This window comes from Medicago truncatula, chromosome 1, assembly GCF_003473485.1.
Source record: "Medicago truncatula cultivar Jemalong A17 chromosome 1, MtrunA17r5.0-ANR, whole genome shotgun sequence".
Taxonomy (NCBI): domain Eukaryota; kingdom Viridiplantae; phylum Streptophyta; class Magnoliopsida; order Fabales; family Fabaceae; genus Medicago; species Medicago truncatula.
In genome coordinates, this window is record NC_053042.1 from 50265818 (window position 1) to 50282837 (window position 17020).

The following is a 17020-nucleotide window of genomic DNA, read 5'->3' on the forward strand; positions in this document are numbered from 1 at the left end:
GCGAAATAAAGACAATAAATCTTTTTTTTTTCCTCCGACTACACACAATCTTGTGATATGAGGCATATTAGAAACACTCTCTTTTTAATATTATCTTTACATTTCACTTTTTATTGGGTTAAACTCACGTGGCTTTCACCACTTTATACGAAATCATTTACAAATTGTAAAATTCATGTAAATTTCATCTAATAAGGAAATGAGTATTAAAGAAAGTATTCATATCACTCACCTACTTGTGATACTTTGACAATAGTAAGCAAGAGTTTAGATTTGGCTTAAATATGTAAAAGGTCCCTGTAAGTTTGCGTGTTTTTGGTTTTCGTCCTTGTATTTTTTTTTTTCTAACACAAACCCTGTAAGTTGTGAACATTTTGGTTTTAGTCCCTAACGTTAACCTCTGTTAGAAAAACGCTTAGTTGGCAAACGGAGTCACACGTGGCAATCGCTGACATGACAAAACATGCTTATGTGTACTGACAGATCATAAGTGACTAGATTTGAGAGACCAAAACCAAAAACGTAAAAGTGCAAAGGGATGAAATTGAAAAAACATAAAAATCAAAATTTAAAATTTAAAAAGTAGATCTTCTTCATCTCTCTGTTTTTTCTTCTTCATCTCCAACCTCATTTTCTTCATCTCTAACAACAGATGGTAATAGTAAAATGGGGATTGGGCTTTTTGAGGAGATAGAGAGGAATAAAGTGAAACCTGATATTTTAAAGAAGGGAAGACTAAGAAAGCTGCTTATATGGTAAAGGATGTTCATAAGGGGAATTGGTAGCAAATGCGTCTACTTTTTCTTTCTGCTCTTATTGCTGGACACAGTTTTGAACGTCGTTTAATTGTTTATGGAAACATGGTGAGGAGTGTTAGGAATATTTACTTCGATAATTATTCATTATTTTGCTATACAAAATTAGAAGAAAAATTGCTATACAAAAATTTGGCATCTTCTTTAAATATAGGCATATATGATTTTGTTATAATTCAAATGATTATATACTTCCCTGCAAATGATTATACATATCGGTGATATCACAAGACTATAGTCAACAACTTGTGTAAAATCAATTGAAAGAGGAATTGCTTTGTGGGCAGCACAATTTGGATTTGCAGCTATATATCGGAAGAAGACATAACAACTCTATAGAAATCAATAAAAAGGAAAGAGAGAAGATACACACCGAAGAAGAAAACAAGTCGACGCTAGAATGGTTCTATGCGCTATTAGGATTGTGTTCTGTTTTGTGGAATGTGTTGGTTTTAATAATTTGGTCTTTCAATTTTTCACCCTTAGATTAAATTAATGTTTGGATTTTATTGTTGAGAGGATTGAGAGAAAATACAGATTTAGAGGATCCGGATCCTCACCTAAGAGTTAGCAATGGATGATGAAGACATTCTTAGGCGTGTAATTACAAAGATGAGGAAGATGCAGAAGGAAGATAAAGAACTTGGAAGTGAGGAAGTGAGGATTGAGGAAGAAGATGGAAGAGAAATTGGTTTTTAATTTAAATTTTTCGTGACTACCGTCTTTTTTTGGATTTAGTCCCTCTCGTAATTTTCGTTTTTGGATTTGGTCCTTTGAATATGGTGACTGGTCACATGGATGGACACATCAACCAATTTCGCCACGTCACAGTTCGCCACATCAGCCTCCGTTAGCCACATGTGCGTTTTTTTAACGGATGGTGACGGCAGGGACGAATTTCAAAAAGTTAAGAAAATACAAGGGTTGTTTCGCAACAAAAAAACTTACAGGGACTAAAACAAAAAACGCGCGGACTTTCAGGGACCTTTTTCTTATTTAAGCCTTTAAATTTTCTTTATCATGGAGGACTAATGCTTATGAGGCTGAGGCAGATAAATTCTTAAGATAGGTGATGAAGTCACACCTCATGTTTTTGTATAATTGTTTTTTATTTGCAGAAATATAGTTCGATATTGTTGATTGCTCATGAATTGCACGTGAGTGGCTTCTGGTTTGTGATTGATGATACACATGTAGAGTTCGAGATGATTGTAATTGTTCGTTATTTGTAGAGACTGGACAAATATTACAACACATAGTCGAATAACAAAGAGACGTAATGACTTTTTTATATATATAAAAAAAATCATAGACATAGGTTTGTTTGGAGGTGTGTATGAGGATTCAATTGGCTCATTCGAGGTGCTTTATTTTTGTCTCATTTTTTCAAATGTTAATTCAATGGTGACAAGAAAATTGTAATGGAGTGAGAACATCTAAGGCAACTTAAAGACACATTTGGCTTTGGTGAAGAGGGATATTATGGGGTAGAAATAACAACACAATCGACTAACAAATAGACACAATGAATGGCCTTTGTTATTTTTTCTAAAAAAAAAATGTTGGCATCTTCACATAGGCTAAAAAATGTGGTCGTCAAAATGAAGGGGATTCCAAAATACAAATCATTAAAGGTCAAAATTGCTTGTTTTAAAAATCGAGGTCAAAATTGTCTAATGGCGATGCTTGATGAGCCAAATATGTAATTAAGTCTAGTTAATTTTAGAAACTAATTTGTCACTTAAATTTGTGAGACAATTATCTGAACTCTAAGATTTAAAGTACCATAACGATGATTTCAAACTACTATTATATCAGTCTACTATATTTCTCTGAAGATTATCCAACCATAAAACAGATCAGCATGCAGTCGAATAATCAGCCAAAAAATAAAACAAAATAAGACATGCTTATTACAGAAATTCCAGGTGCAGATAACTGGTTTTCAGGAAACTACAAATTTATCCTGAAATTGGCAAAAAACAAAATAATTTTTTTTAACAACTTTATTTTATAGCATGTATCGAAAAAGGCTATGAACTAATTTAATTATAACCGACAAAGATTCAATAACAAGAAGTATCATAAATACATGCTAATATATATCTTTAATTAACAATAAGGAAGAATGTCTAAATAAGCTCTCTCGACACTTTCTCTCCGCTATATAACTTCAAACCAATGAAATCTTAGTGCTACATTTAAAAAGTTCTACAGCAAAAGTCTTTGGAGCTAACTGGCTGTTCACAATTAGCATATAATGAACAATTACAGGACTACACTTTTATATATTATGAACTCATTAATAAATAGCCTCAATGACGTAGAGAGAACAAAATTTCAATTAATTTAGATTCAGTGTTCTACATGAAGAGAAGACAAGCCTGGCAATCAGGGCCTGAAAGCAGAAAAAGCCACGACAGAGTTGTGTCCACCGAATCCAAATGAATTTGAAATGCCTGGAAAAAAAGGCCAGTTAGTTAGCAGTCCAAATTATGATCTTTATCATGTGAAAATGAAAAATGCACCGGTCGCTGAATTATTTATAATCTTACCAACATTAATTTCATGCTGCTGCTTGACATTTGCCACCGTATCAAAATCAACTGCAGGTTCTGGATTCTGCACTCAAGACCAAGGCAAACAGAATGATTATGAAAAGATAACATCTAATTAACAATGAAACCTAAAACACGTCTTTTAGTCTAACGTCCATCCCAATTACCGAGCAATGAAAACAACAAGACTTGACTTCTCAATAATAACACGATAGTCAATATATCAGCACAACAAAAAGAATCCAGGTGAATAAAAATAAAGGGAAAAACCCATTTGGGGTTGGCCTAGTGGTTGACTTGGGATCTTGGAGTTTGCTCCTCCAAAGGTCTCAGGTTCGATTCCCTCTGGTGCCAATTTCGGTGGGCTAAGTCCATACAGAGCTTGCTCTGACTTTAAAAGGCCCCCCCGCAAGTGGGCGGTGGGATTGATCCCCTCGGATTAGTCGGTCCTTGGATCGGATATCGAGTTTTCAAAACAAAAAAAAATAAAATAAATAAAGGGATAAAATACGGACATTGATTAATACTCCCATTGTCTCCTTTTATTTGTCATTTAAGACAATGGACACACAGTAAAGAAATCATTAATTATACTTCTTTTTAAGAGAAAAAAAAAATGTCCCATCTAAAATGTCCTTATTGTAGCAAGAGCAAAATGAAAGCTAAAAAACAGGTTGAGGTACCGATAAATAAGGTTATTATTGAACGGAAAATAATTAATATTTTACTGATATTCTAAAGTGAACGATAATTTGAGACAAGCCATTATTGAAAGATAAAATGAGACAGAGGGAGTAACGAGCAAGGATCCTCTCCATTTATGAAAATAAAGGGAGGATGCCATTTAGAAAGAGATACACACAAAATACGATGTGGGTCCTACCACTAAGTGGGACCCACCATCATTAATTATTTTTTACTTTTTTCAAAACTTTGTGTCTTTATTTCTCCAAATGGAAGAAATGGAGGACATAAATGGAGAGGATCTTGACTTGGGAGTAACAACAATTTATCTACCAATAATAAATGCCCGTGCACTCAGTTGATTCTAACAAAGACACAACAATCCTAATCCTGAAAAACAAAGAATTAAATAAACGTACGAATTGATTGATTGATGGATGTAGCCATCCTGTTGTTATGGCTTTCACCGTGGCAATAGCTTCCAAACCCCCAGCTGCACCAAGACAGTGACCTATCATAGACTGATATCACACAAGAACGTATGCATCAGTTAATGGCCATGGAATTGATCAACTATAACCTACTATATGATTTAGAAGGCAGAAAGCTTTCACCAGCAAATAAGAGCAAATGACATGCTAATAATACCTTGGTGGCATTTATTTTGATGCCAGAAGTGTCCTTGAAAACCTTTTTGATAGCATTAATCTCCGCCAAATCACCAGCAAGAGTGGAAGTTGCATGTGCATTTATGTAGTTGACCTGAAAATAAGAAAATGGCATACTTTCACTATGCTAATTTTTTGTACGCATTGATCAGAAAACTAATCCAATGTTAAGACTGATTTCTACAACTAACATATCAACATGCAGCAATCAACTAACAAATTGTCTCTCCCTCCAATTCATTCACAAAGCATCTCTTTCTTGCCTTTTCTCTTTCCTCTCCTCCCATAAATCATCCAACTCTATCATAAGAATTCTGTCCCTTTCCCCACACCCCCTGCCGCACGTGCAAGCAATTGCACCTTATTTTCACAGCTGGTATTGTTTAAGTGAGCTGTCAATTTCAGTTATACCCGTTTTATGGGTGGTTACCTAAGAATACAAACACGCACAGTTTCACCTTGTCCTTGAGGTATAAATCAAGAAATTTTTCATATCGCTAAAATAACAAGAGTTCATTTTGGAAATAGTTTCATTCTGTTCTGAGCATGAACCAAATTCTCCTTTATTTCATCAAGAATATGGTTTCTCTCCACAATATTAGCAATGCCTTCCACCATGGAAATGTGTCCAGTTTTTCTCACTAAATTCGGTGGTTTCATCTCTCTACCATACAAGGCTGAAACAGGAATGGGTTTACAGGAGCTATTTAATTTTTTGCTTCACTAGAACTCAAATCAGGTGAGCCATCTTTGTCGTTCATAATTGTTGTAAGTTCTTCCTTCACCTTTCAACCCTTATCCCAGGAATTTTGATTCATGATTCCAGTTTTGATGCCTTATACCAGAGGCAGAGCTATCCCACTTCCCTCCATCTATATATCGATCGTTTGCAGCACCCACAATTGGGAGCTCTAACACCAGTTGGTAAAAACTGGACCAAAAAGAAAAATGATAATAGAACGTATAATGTATGTATAACCCAGGCACTGATAACAGTTTAAGCACCCTGAATTACAAGAGAAAAACCAACAGAAATGACTAAAATCGAATGAAATTAGTCAGCCCAAGGCTTTTTTAGAGGCCTTAGCTTTTCTCTTCAATGCACTCACCGTGCATATTTTTCTAGCATTTTCTCTTCCATCTCCCTATTTATCATAGGATTAAATGCCAACACCAGACCCATAGTCCCTCTCATACCCACACCCCAACACCATGTGTGCAGACCGCTTCACATGTATACTTTTCAAGCATTATGTGCATCCTAATTTATGTAATTGGAAGACTATATGAACCTAACTTCTTCACATCTATTTATACAGAACTCAAATCATAGAAAATCTTGTAAACCTACTTGAAACCATAACTACATAGCAGCAGCTATACAAGAGATGTTTGCTATTTTTCATGCATGCCAGATCATCCCCCTAATGTATCGTGTACTAAAATATGTTGAAAACACGCATCCAGTATTGCAAGCAAACAGAAATGTAGAGTCGGCCAGAAAGGAAAAACATGCTGAAGGAGAAAAAAAAAAGAATTAAATGGGAGAATTGAGACCAACAACCATTTAAATAGATAATGTTAGCAACAAAAAGTGTAAGCCGGGTAAAGAGAATGAAACGGTACCTCCTCAGGAGACACACCGGCGTCTTCAAGGCTGCTCTGGATGCATGTAGACACGCCGAGTCCGTCAGATCTTGGATCAGTCATGTGATAAGCATCACAGTTAACAGCACCTCCCAAATATTCAGCAATAATAGGTGCACCTCGCTTCATGGCATGTTCCAGGCTTTCCAATACCTGTGAAGTTATAGTACTCTCGTTACAATATAGAAATTAGCTTAAATAGGACCCAAAAAAACAGGACACACACAACATGGCTACTTCTTAAACACTTCAAAGATGCAAGGTTTAGAATTATTCTTTTTTGGATCATGTACAAAGGAAAAGATAATGCTGTTACAATGCTCACAATAGTATTAAAAATAGATCATCTTAAGAAGCAAGTATAGCAGTAGCAATTGCAATTGAATTCTACTCAATCATGAATTTTGTGTATATTTTTACTCAAATGTTAGTATTTAGTTGTTAGATTAATTATTTATTCATTTGTCTGAGTTTGAACTCAGGACCTCCAACACCTTAACCCTTGAGCTGCCCAACTCCCCATATTGTTAATTAAGGTAACCAACAACATCCAATCCAAAACAATAACAAGAAAACATTAAAGACGTTGAGAGAAATAAATCCTTACCAAAACTCCAGAACCTTCACCCATAACAAAACCATCACGTGCTTTATCCCAAGGCCTAGAAGCAGTTTTAGGGTCATCATTTCTCTGAGAAAGTGCCCTACAAGCAACAAAACCACCCAAACCAATCGGAATAATCGCAGCCTCAGTCCCACCGGCGATCATCAAATCAGCCTCACCTCTACGAATGTGATTGGCAGCAGCATAAAAACAATAATTTGAAGTAGCACAAGCAGTAGAAATAGAATAATTTGGACCCATAAAACCTAAATCAATCCCAAGCAAAGCTGAACCCATATTTGTAATAGCATAAGGAATAAAAAAAGGTGTTATCTTTCTATATCCCTTTTCAATCAAATTCTTAACTCCTTCAGAAAATACAGTTAAACCACCCATTCCTGACCCAACCAAAACACCAGCACGTTCCTTATCAATCTGCAAAATCAAAATTGAAAATCCAATTTAAGGTTTAGTGAGAAAATCAAATAAAAAAAAAAAAGTGTGAAATGAACAAAACGAGACAAACCTTGGATAAATTTGCAGCACCGAGATTAGCGTGTTCGAGTGCTTTCTTACCGGCGACAATGCAGTACCGGAGACAATCATCGAGTCTCCGGTCATTCTTCCCGTCAATGTAACCCTCAGAACTGAAGTCACGGATCTGACCAGCGAATCGAGTTGGGAATTTGGAAGCATCAAATCTATCAATGGAAGTGATACCACTCTCACCAGCGAGAAGCTTATCATAGTAAGCATCAACGTCATTTCCAAACACCGAAGCAAGACCCATACCGGTAATCACAACACGCTTCTTTGGATCCTTTTCTCTTTGAGGCGCAGTGGTGGTGGTGACCGCGGCGGAGATACGAGTAACTCTCTTTGTTTTGGCGGTGGCGGTGGCGGCATTGGAGGATTTACGGCGAAGTGGTTCGAGCGGTGAAGGACGGAGAGTGGAGGGAAGTTGTTGTTGAATCTGAACTGATTGCATTGTAAGTGTTTGATGAAATGACTGACACTAACTGACGGAGAGTACGAAGAAGGTGAGTGAGTGTGAATGAGTGTGTAATGTAAGGTAAGATAGTTAGTACTAACAAGTTGTTGGTATTTAATGTATTTTGACGGTAATAACTATGTTTTCTTCTGCATTGGAAATTTCGGAGTTCATAAATATAACGGCAACTTTGACATGTCCACCACTTCTTTAGGTGGTTCATAATAGATCAACTACCCCATTTAATTTTTTCTAACTAGTAGGGATTCGTTAGCTCATACAATTTCCTCTCATAAAATAGATTTTGACTAATATGCATAAATTTGTTTTCTAGTATTGAATCAGGAAATTAGTCATTTAAGTGTGTCTTTGGATTGCCATCACGTTTTCTCAAACCCCACATTTAAAGTCACGTTAGCAGTGAAGTGAAGCTAAGTATTGTAGCTTCGTGCTTTTAGCGTTTGAGGTGCATTGGGGCGCAAGAATGTCGTGAAAAATGCTTTATCAAATAAGCTATAAGCGTATTTACCGTCTTTAATTTGCGTAGAGAAAGGTGTTGACACTTTTCATTTACGTGGTCTGGGTTTATGGTTAGGTATTTGAAAGCTAAAAGTTTCACAAAAAAATAAACAATCTTATTTAGCGAATGTGTTGTGGCTATTTAAGTTTCCATGTTTCCTTAATTCTATTCACCGAAGGATTTGTTTAGATGAAATTTTAACTCGCATATCAAAACTATTACGGCTTAACGATCTATTAATTTGACAACATGGGAAGGTGGTAGCAGTGTGGAAGCAAGGGCACTGTCTTCGTGCTTCATCTCTAGATTTACATCGACAATATCCAAACATGCAAGTTGGTCCCCAAGCATTCAATTTTATTACACTTAGTGAAGAAGGCGTCATCAAGCACTAGTAAATACTCAATAGTTGATAAATATTCAACTCATGTTGATGTTGTCAATAGTTAATCCACTAGTCCATTCCTTCGTAAATGTCAATCAAGCATACCAGATAGTGTGTTTCAGTACTTGTTGCAGGAGTTTGGTGTTTCAATCCCACTTGAAAATAGAATGCATCATTTTTATCCTTTCACTTCATTCCACCCATTTCTTCAATCTTTCAAGCAACTTGGCAATTTCTGGATGATCATGCTAATGAGAAGAAAGAACAACATTGATTCTCCACATGTGAACATTGATACCGCATCGCTTCCTCTAAATTCCAGTTCTTCGTCATGATCTTGCTCCTTTTCATTGTGCCTCAAGCATCCATTGCTCCATCTCAAGTATATATATATGCTCATTAACTTCATCTGTCATAACCTTGTGTTAATAAAAAATAAGATATAAAGGTCAAGATACTTTGTCCTCCTTTGGCATAAATAACCGTGTGGACACACTTTTGAGTTCTTTAACAAATTAAAAGAATGTCCACATATATCTATGTATATAATAAAAACACAGATCAAAATAGAGAAACATTCAAAGTAAAACACGATTGAAAGTTTTTTTGAGAAAATATTAGAGACTCCACCAGCAACAACTTGCTTATTTGTGCAGCATCACAATTCCCTCTTTTTTTCCCACTCTCTCCGGTCCCATATTATAAGTCATTTTCTTGGCATGCACAAAGAAGTAATTTGATTTCATTCGTCATTGTTCTTGATAAAAAGAACAATACAGCAGAACAGCTTATACACTATGGTAAAGAAACTATCTAGCTGAAACAGTTACAGAACTGACTATTTATATTCTAATTAAACTATAGTTAATATATATAACACGACCAGAGCATTGAACATCAGCGGGGATAGCTCAGTTGGGAGAGCGTCAGACTGAAGATCTGAAGGTCGCGTGTTCGATCCACGCTCACCGCATTATTAAAATTTTTTCGCTTTCAACAGACTAAACTTTGATTTTTTGGGCCCAACTCTTAGCCTTTGTTTGGTTGAAGAGAAATACAAGAGAGATAGTCTATTTCTCTTGTTTGGATTAGAGAGAAGTTGGGAAGAGAGACCCATAATTAGTGGAACCCACCACTTTTTTCAATCTCCCCTGCCCAGAGAAGAAAGGGCATTTTCATTAGTGCCCCTTTCTCTTTTTCTATATTACACATTTATATCATTTCTATGATTCCTTCTTTTCCCATTGAATAAATTTCTTCCTTTTCTTTTATATAATTTTTTTTTTAAGTTTTATAATTTGTTGATTAGTAAGAATAATTTTTTTTTTTTTTTATGTATCTTCTTGTGAAGTTGAATAAGTTTAATAAGAAATCAAATTCAAAATAAAAATTATATTGAGCTTTTCATTTAAGGGTATTTTTGTCATTATAAAAAATAAACACACTTCTCTCTCTTCTATTTCTCTTAAACCAAACAACACATCAAATCTACTCTATTTCTCATCTATTTATCTCTTTTCACACTCTCTCTCATCTATTTCTCTCTTTACAACTTCTCTCCCAAACCAAATACACCTTTAATTTAATTTTTTAAGGGAAACTCTTAATTTAATTGACACTTCTATATATAAAAGATTTCCTTCAAAAAAAAAAAAACTTCTATATATAAAAGATATTAATTTTGACACTAAAATCGGTTACTAATAAAATGTAAGTATCCTTTCTTTAAAAAAATAAATAAAGAAATGTGTTGTGTATACTTTTTCTGCTATGAGTAAACTAAACAACTAGATTAGAACAACAACATAATAAATCTACGTGGAATCTAATATGGACTTATAAAAAAAGTTCCAAAGGTATATATCTGTTTTAAATAAATTTTAATAAAATATAACCCATCCTTCCTTTTTACATTTTAAAATCTACTATTTTATACTCAACACAATGTGATGAATTAAAGCTCGAATTTTGATAGGCTCAGATTAACTCATGTGGAGTTAGAAAGAAAAAAAAAACTGTTGTTTTCTTAAAAGTCGTAAGAACTCACACATAATGTGTAGTCCAGGGTTTAAACTCCGCCCCTATACAAATTATCTCTGCTAATTACCAACTGAACTACACTAACAATTTCTCGTAAATTTAATAAGATATAACTCTTATTATTTCTTGAAAAAAAATCTTTATATTTTTTTATTTTGTGATTTAAAAATTTAGATGAATTGGATTCTAGAATTTCATCAATAAGGTCATCAACTCCTTACCATCATCTGACTCAATCTCCATTGATTGTTTATATTTTAGTTCGTTCATACTATTTGTATATTTTAAATTGATTTAGCCTAAATCACAGGCGAACATCTCAAATAATGAGGGAGTGAGTTGTTTCAACTGATTTGAAACTAGAGGATTAAAGAAATCAAAGGATCTAAATCCTCGAAAAAACAAAAATACTAACATAACAACCTAGTATTTTGAATTTGAGCGAAAGATACATGCAGTCACCGGCGGCGGAGCTACATAGAGCTCGGAGGGTTCAAGTGCACCCCCTCAATTCTTAATTTTACATTCAAATTATCATGTTGAATCCCCTCAAATATAAACATTGCACCACACTTGCACCAGCTGCATCACAATTGCACTAACTCTGACTCTTTTCCTGACTGTGTTGTTTAAGTATGGTGAAATGAGACAAAGCTTGTAACTGACAATTGCAGCAGCTAGCACGTGTCCTTTGATAGCAAGTATTATACTAATATCATCATGTGGCACATTATTAATTAGTTTAGTGAATGTCTAGTATTGTAATTGTAATATTATTATCTTGATAGCACATTTGTTTTGGTGAATGGCTAGTATTATTGTAACAAAAAAGAAAAGAACGGTTAGTATTGTAATATTAATTAGTCAAATGAGAACTACTATTATACAGTGAAATATAAATTAATTAAATAGTGTAGATTTTCCTAATTTCTTATATTAATTAATTCATAACTAATTCCTTAAACTAATTCATAGGTTTTACAATTTAAATTCAAAATCAAAACATTCCACATAAATTTACCTGTGTGGGAGTCGGATTAGGTTGTGGTGTGAAATAGAAAAAAGCTTTGCCACCGAGTCAAATAAAGGATAAATGGATGAACAATTCTCTTTTAATTTGTAGTATTTAGAGAGATGTAGTTGACAATATTGATAATTAGTCGGTTATTCAACGATATTATAAAATTGTGCAGAGGATAATAGTAGACTATATATGTAATTTTTTGAGTACCACATAAATTAAATACAATATAATTTTTTTAATATATATTATAATTTTTAATTAAAATTCAAAAGTTAAACCCCTGATTCAGATTCCTGGCTACGCCACTGATGCAGTTAAACATGCAGTAACTAATAAAGTTAGTTTATTCTCCGTATAAGAACCTGGCATGCATGATGATGGATCTGCCATATAATAATAACAACTTTAGGGAGTTCATACGTACGCTTGTTAAATACAATAACAAAAAGGTTTTTTCTAGATTACCTTTGAAGAATGGTGGGTAATTTACCCACCAATCAATGAAAATGAACAATTTGTTGGTGGGGTCAAGATAGTTCATGAATATCACTTAAAAATGTGTTTATGTGGCTAATGTGTATTGGTTGGGGTAAATTATCCACCATTCTTCCATGGGTACTCTAGGTGTCACCTAACAAAAAACATTCAAATTTAAGACGTCAATATGTTTTGTTATGAAAAAAAGACTTCAAATGTTTTTATCCTCTTTTTTCTAAAAGATGATAACCGTTGATTTCTCTCCTTACTTTTAGGTCAGTATTCAGTCTTTTTTTAAGTGAGAGAAACCGGTTGTGATCATTATCGAAAAAGAGAGAAAAATTAACAGATTTTTTTAGGACCAAATCAGTAATTTACCCTAATTTTGGGGACTAAAACATATTGAAGAACAAAATTAAATATACTAGATTAGCATTGCATATCAAACACAACAACCATGCATGCATGTTAAAGTCTTTAAGGAGATTACCCAATTAAGTTGAATAAAATAATTTATGCACTGAATCAATCTTGATGCCAAGTTGCTTAACATGAATAAAAAGAGTTATTTAACATAGTAGCTATATTAGATAAATGTGACTCATCACATGGATAGATATGTGAATTTGCATGTTTATACCTAACAACCCACTAGCCATAGTAGATAAACGTGTGACTCACATTAATCAGAGTCCAAGGTACTAACATGCTTCGGAAAATAGTTATTCTCACATGAATCAAATAGTTTAGTGGCTAGAAATTCAGCCCAAGGTAAATAAGAGGAGAATCAGAAGTTTGAAGCTAAACCCCTGCATACATAACACAACGTTCATACCAACTTAATTATGTTTACGGAAACATATACACGATAATTAGTAACTTGCTTAAATGAATATTTTGCGAGTTAGATATTTTTCCCTTCTAACTACAAAGTAACACTCACCACTCTGCTCATAAATTATACATGACCAATGTGCAAAACATGAACGATGAAAAAGAAAGCAAGAAACAGAGAACCCTGTTTTAATTATCTCAATAACAAGCGAATTTGCAAACCCTTAAACAAATAAATATCATCAAGGCTCAACAATAGTTCTACAATAAGGACAATGAGGATGTGTTTCAAGCCAAGGGAGAAGACATGCTGAATGATACTTATGTGAGCAAGAAAGATTCATAACCTCTTCATCCTGCTGAAAATCTTCTAAGCACACAGCACAAATTTTTCTCTCTTTCTTAAATTTGTTGCCACGTAATAACCATGAACTTTCTAGTAACTTCCTACCTAATCCTGCATCTTTCTTTTGGAATTCTTTTCCTTCTTTTTTGGGATTGTGTTCACTTGACCTGTCATAAGAAAACGAGCAAATTAATCATTAATTAGTGTAAGATGACACAAGCAAAATAATAGTTCTGCCTTACCATGAATAGTTCGGGACATTCCAAGTTTGATTCCTGATGAAAATATTTTTTGATCAAATTTTACTTACTTTTCGACCGAATTTTAGTTTACTAGGGTCTTTTTTCTCTAGGAACTAGAGGTTAACACAAAAAAATCTGTTCTTACTTTGATATTAAGAAAATATTACTGTAAGCCAGAGCCAGGTTAGAAAGTAAAATTGATAAAAATAAAATATGAATTTCAATGGATATCACGTGGATTTTAACAGTAATTTTAACAGTAATTTTAACAGGATTCTTATAGCCCACATTGTTGTATGCAGAATGACCTCATAACTCATCATAAATGGTTATAGAAACAATATTAAATCAAAACACAATTAAATCATGTGAATCTTCCTTGATATCCTTCACTTTAGAGAGAGAAAAAAAAGGTTAAATTCCTTACTATGCATGTGAGTGTACATAAGAAACATGTGGAAAATTAAATAAAAGCCTAGACAATTTGTATAAATTCTAGCTAGTTAGACTAAAAATTAAGACTAACAGGTTTCTTGTTTCTTAAAAAAAAAAAAGTATTATTCTGTAGGAGTGGATGTACCTTGAAGAGGAAAAGAAGTGACCAAGTTTCTTCTGTAGGCGTTGTTTGGCTTTGAAAGCAGTTTCATCTAAGGTAGTAGTCATTGAAGTCCATGGTGCATCCAATGATTCCTTTAGGTAAGAGTCTCTGTAGGTAGCATAATGTTCATGTCTGTTGTGATAATGTTCTGATCTTTTCCTTGGTGACAATCCAACACCAGGTAGCCTACCAGCCATTCACTCTTCTTTACCTAAGCTTATTCTCATCTCAATTTATTGCTTAGACCCACAAAAAATAATAATGCATCCATGTTTTGATTGATGGTTGCGTGCTCTACTGGGACAAATATACAATTTACCTCTTTGTAAATACCAAAACTTAGAGGGGTCAATTTTCATGACTCTACATGGACTTTTGCTAATTATTTAAATTGTGTGATTGATATTCATGTGCACATGACATCAACAATGCTTTGATTTTGGCTTTTGGTGGGTTTGTATGGAAGTGTAATGTTCTAGGATGTGGGAAATTGGAAATATTTTTTTTTTTTTTGAAGGAGTTTTATTGGTTACATCTTACTATTGGGAGGATGATTTTTTAGTGTCCACAAAGAAACACGTGGTTCTGAAAAGGATAGCCGAAAATGGAGAGGCAATGTTGTCTCAAGTACTGTAGTACAACATCATAACTGTTTATTGGGAGAGTTGGGGTCTTTTTTCCTTACGTGATTTTTGGTACTCAACTTAGGTGGTTAGTTATTTTACAAGAATGGTCCAAAATTCAAAAAATTGTACTAGGGCAAGGTGGGGCATCAGGTAATTGATCTCAAGGTGAAGCATCCGAGAGTGATATTTGTTACGGTGTGTTAAGTGTGAGTTAAAGTACTATAGTAGGTGGAAAAGTTGAGGTTGAACAACATATAATTGAGGCGAACCATAAATCCAATGTTTAAGATTTTAGGTAAAAATGTGGTGTACAATCTCACTCGTGTGCTTATTCTTAATCCGATATGATAGATCAACCCCATGAGGCTCCCAAGATTTCAACTCTTTATAAGGAGTCTAACTTATTTTTTAAGATTACTTTTAAAGTGTGTTTGGTGCGAAACAAATTAGAGAGAAACAACTACAAGAGAAGTAGTGGAGAAGGCGTTTTTCACTTTTGCCCCTAAATTTCCAATTTTACCAATAGTTATTCGAAACACATGACATGATCACGATGGTATATATGTAGAACGAGATGTCTTAAAGGCGAAGGTGACTTAAGTGATAAATTACAATCAATGATTAAAAATGGAAGTTTAGTTGCGCCTTGATGTTTCTTGCATTCATATAAAACTTGGATGTAACTTTAGAGAAGTAACAAGGTGAGATATCTCGACCTAGCGCTAAATAGAAGTCAATACTTGTCACTTCACTAAAAGTTGTCTTAAAAAAGAATTGGGAGTGCACTGCAAATCCAACTGATAGTATTTTTTTTCTTTCTTTGTTGTAATTGGATGCGTGTCTTGTGTAAAACTGAGAAGACTAAATCTCTTGAGCTACCGAGATCTATTTTAACGGGTTGACAATTTTTTTTCAATGTTGGATTACAAAATTTATGCAAGAAATTATATGGGGTAAATGTATACCTAGAAATTGAATTGAAAACGACAAAACTTCAACCAAATTGCCAATGTCCTACCACAATGTTGTGCAGTCCATTCAATTCATTCGACAATGCCAGTCATTGACATTAGCCATATAAGTTAGCTTACAATTTACACGCATACAAAGAATCCTAGGTTTTCATATATGTACTATGAGACTCTTCGGTTATGGGATTTTTTTTTTCCGTAGCAGAAAAAAAGGGATCATCATGAAAAAAAGCCGAAAGACATAACCCATCATCCAATCATCTAATATTAGATCATATTTTTGTTTGAATTTATTTAAAATTAAATCAAATTTTGAATGAGTGTTGTTGTACCCGGTCAAATTGCAAAGAGTTCTAAAAAAATTATGTTGCATACAAAGTGTTGTGTATAGTATATGAGTGTGTGCGCTTATACCAACGACAAGACAATGGGCTTAAACTAACAGAAACATATATAATTTTTTTATCTGTGTATGAAACCCTTAAACTATCAAAAATATAAAACTCGCGGAGTAGTTAAAGACACAGTTGGTTCCTCATCTTGTCGTCCTACCAGTATTATTCACTATTTTGTTTAAGAGAAACACACCAAAATGAGACATGTGTACTATTTAAAATGAAGGTAATAACACGATTAGATGAGTTCAATAGAGAAAACTATATTAATCACTCAAAAAATAGTAAATTCAACCTCTTAAATCTCACTTTACAAATTTACAATGATATTTCAATCATCAATCACTCTTTTAAAACTATTAAAAAACTTTAATTATTCGGTGTAATTACTTTTTCCTAAAACAATTCATTTTTTGGTCATGCAAAAGTATAATTACAATGATATTTCAATCATCAATCACTATTTTAAAACTACTAAAAAACTTTAATCATTCGGTGTAATTACTTTTTCCTAAAACAATTCATTTTTTGGTCATGCAAAAGTATAATTAATAGAAAACATAAAGTTCAAAAGGTTGAATGAATAAAAATTAAC

The 17020-nt window shown here is 33.8% G+C and overlaps 2 protein-coding genes and 1 non-coding gene across 4 annotated transcripts; 1 reads left to right on the forward strand and 2 right to left on the reverse strand.

Annotated features, from left to right (window-relative positions):
* Positions 1-2864: 2864 nt before the first annotated feature.
* Positions 2865-8182, reverse strand: LOC25485150 (3-oxoacyl-[acyl-carrier-protein] synthase I, chloroplastic). Its single transcript, XM_013614319.3, has 7 exons — positions 7503-8182; positions 6980-7411; positions 6352-6525; positions 4706-4819; positions 4477-4578; positions 3371-3437; positions 2865-3274 (listed from the first exon to the last, which is right to left on the reverse strand). Exons 1-7 carry the CDS (start codon positions 7962-7964, stop codon positions 3207-3209), a joined length of 1419 nt encoding a protein of 472 aa, XP_013469773.1. The 5' UTR covers positions 7965-8182; the 3' UTR covers positions 2865-3206.
* Positions 8183-9772: 1590 nt separating this feature from the next.
* Positions 9773-9845, forward strand: TRNAF-GAA (transfer RNA phenylalanine (anticodon GAA)). Its single transcript has one exon. It is a non-coding gene; the product is annotated as a tRNA-Phe (tRNA).
* Positions 9846-13275: 3430 nt separating this feature from the next.
* LOC25485152 (E3 ubiquitin-protein ligase RING1) lies at positions 13276-14760 on the reverse strand. Of its 2 annotated transcripts, XM_039829955.1 has the most exons (3): positions 14416-14760; positions 13836-13868; positions 13276-13760 (listed from the first exon to the last, which is right to left on the reverse strand). In XM_039829955.1, the coding sequence occupies exons 1-3, from the start codon at positions 14628-14630 to the stop codon at positions 13490-13492; spliced, it is 519 nt and encodes a 172-aa protein (XP_039685889.1). In that variant the 5' UTR covers positions 14631-14760; the 3' UTR covers positions 13276-13489. The 2 variants fall into 2 exon arrangements, with proteins under 2 accessions (XP_039685889.1, XP_013469774.1); XM_013614320.3 differs by lacking the exon at positions 13836-13868 and having other exon boundaries at positions 14416-14738.
* Between the last annotated feature and the right edge of the window lie 2260 nt (positions 14761-17020).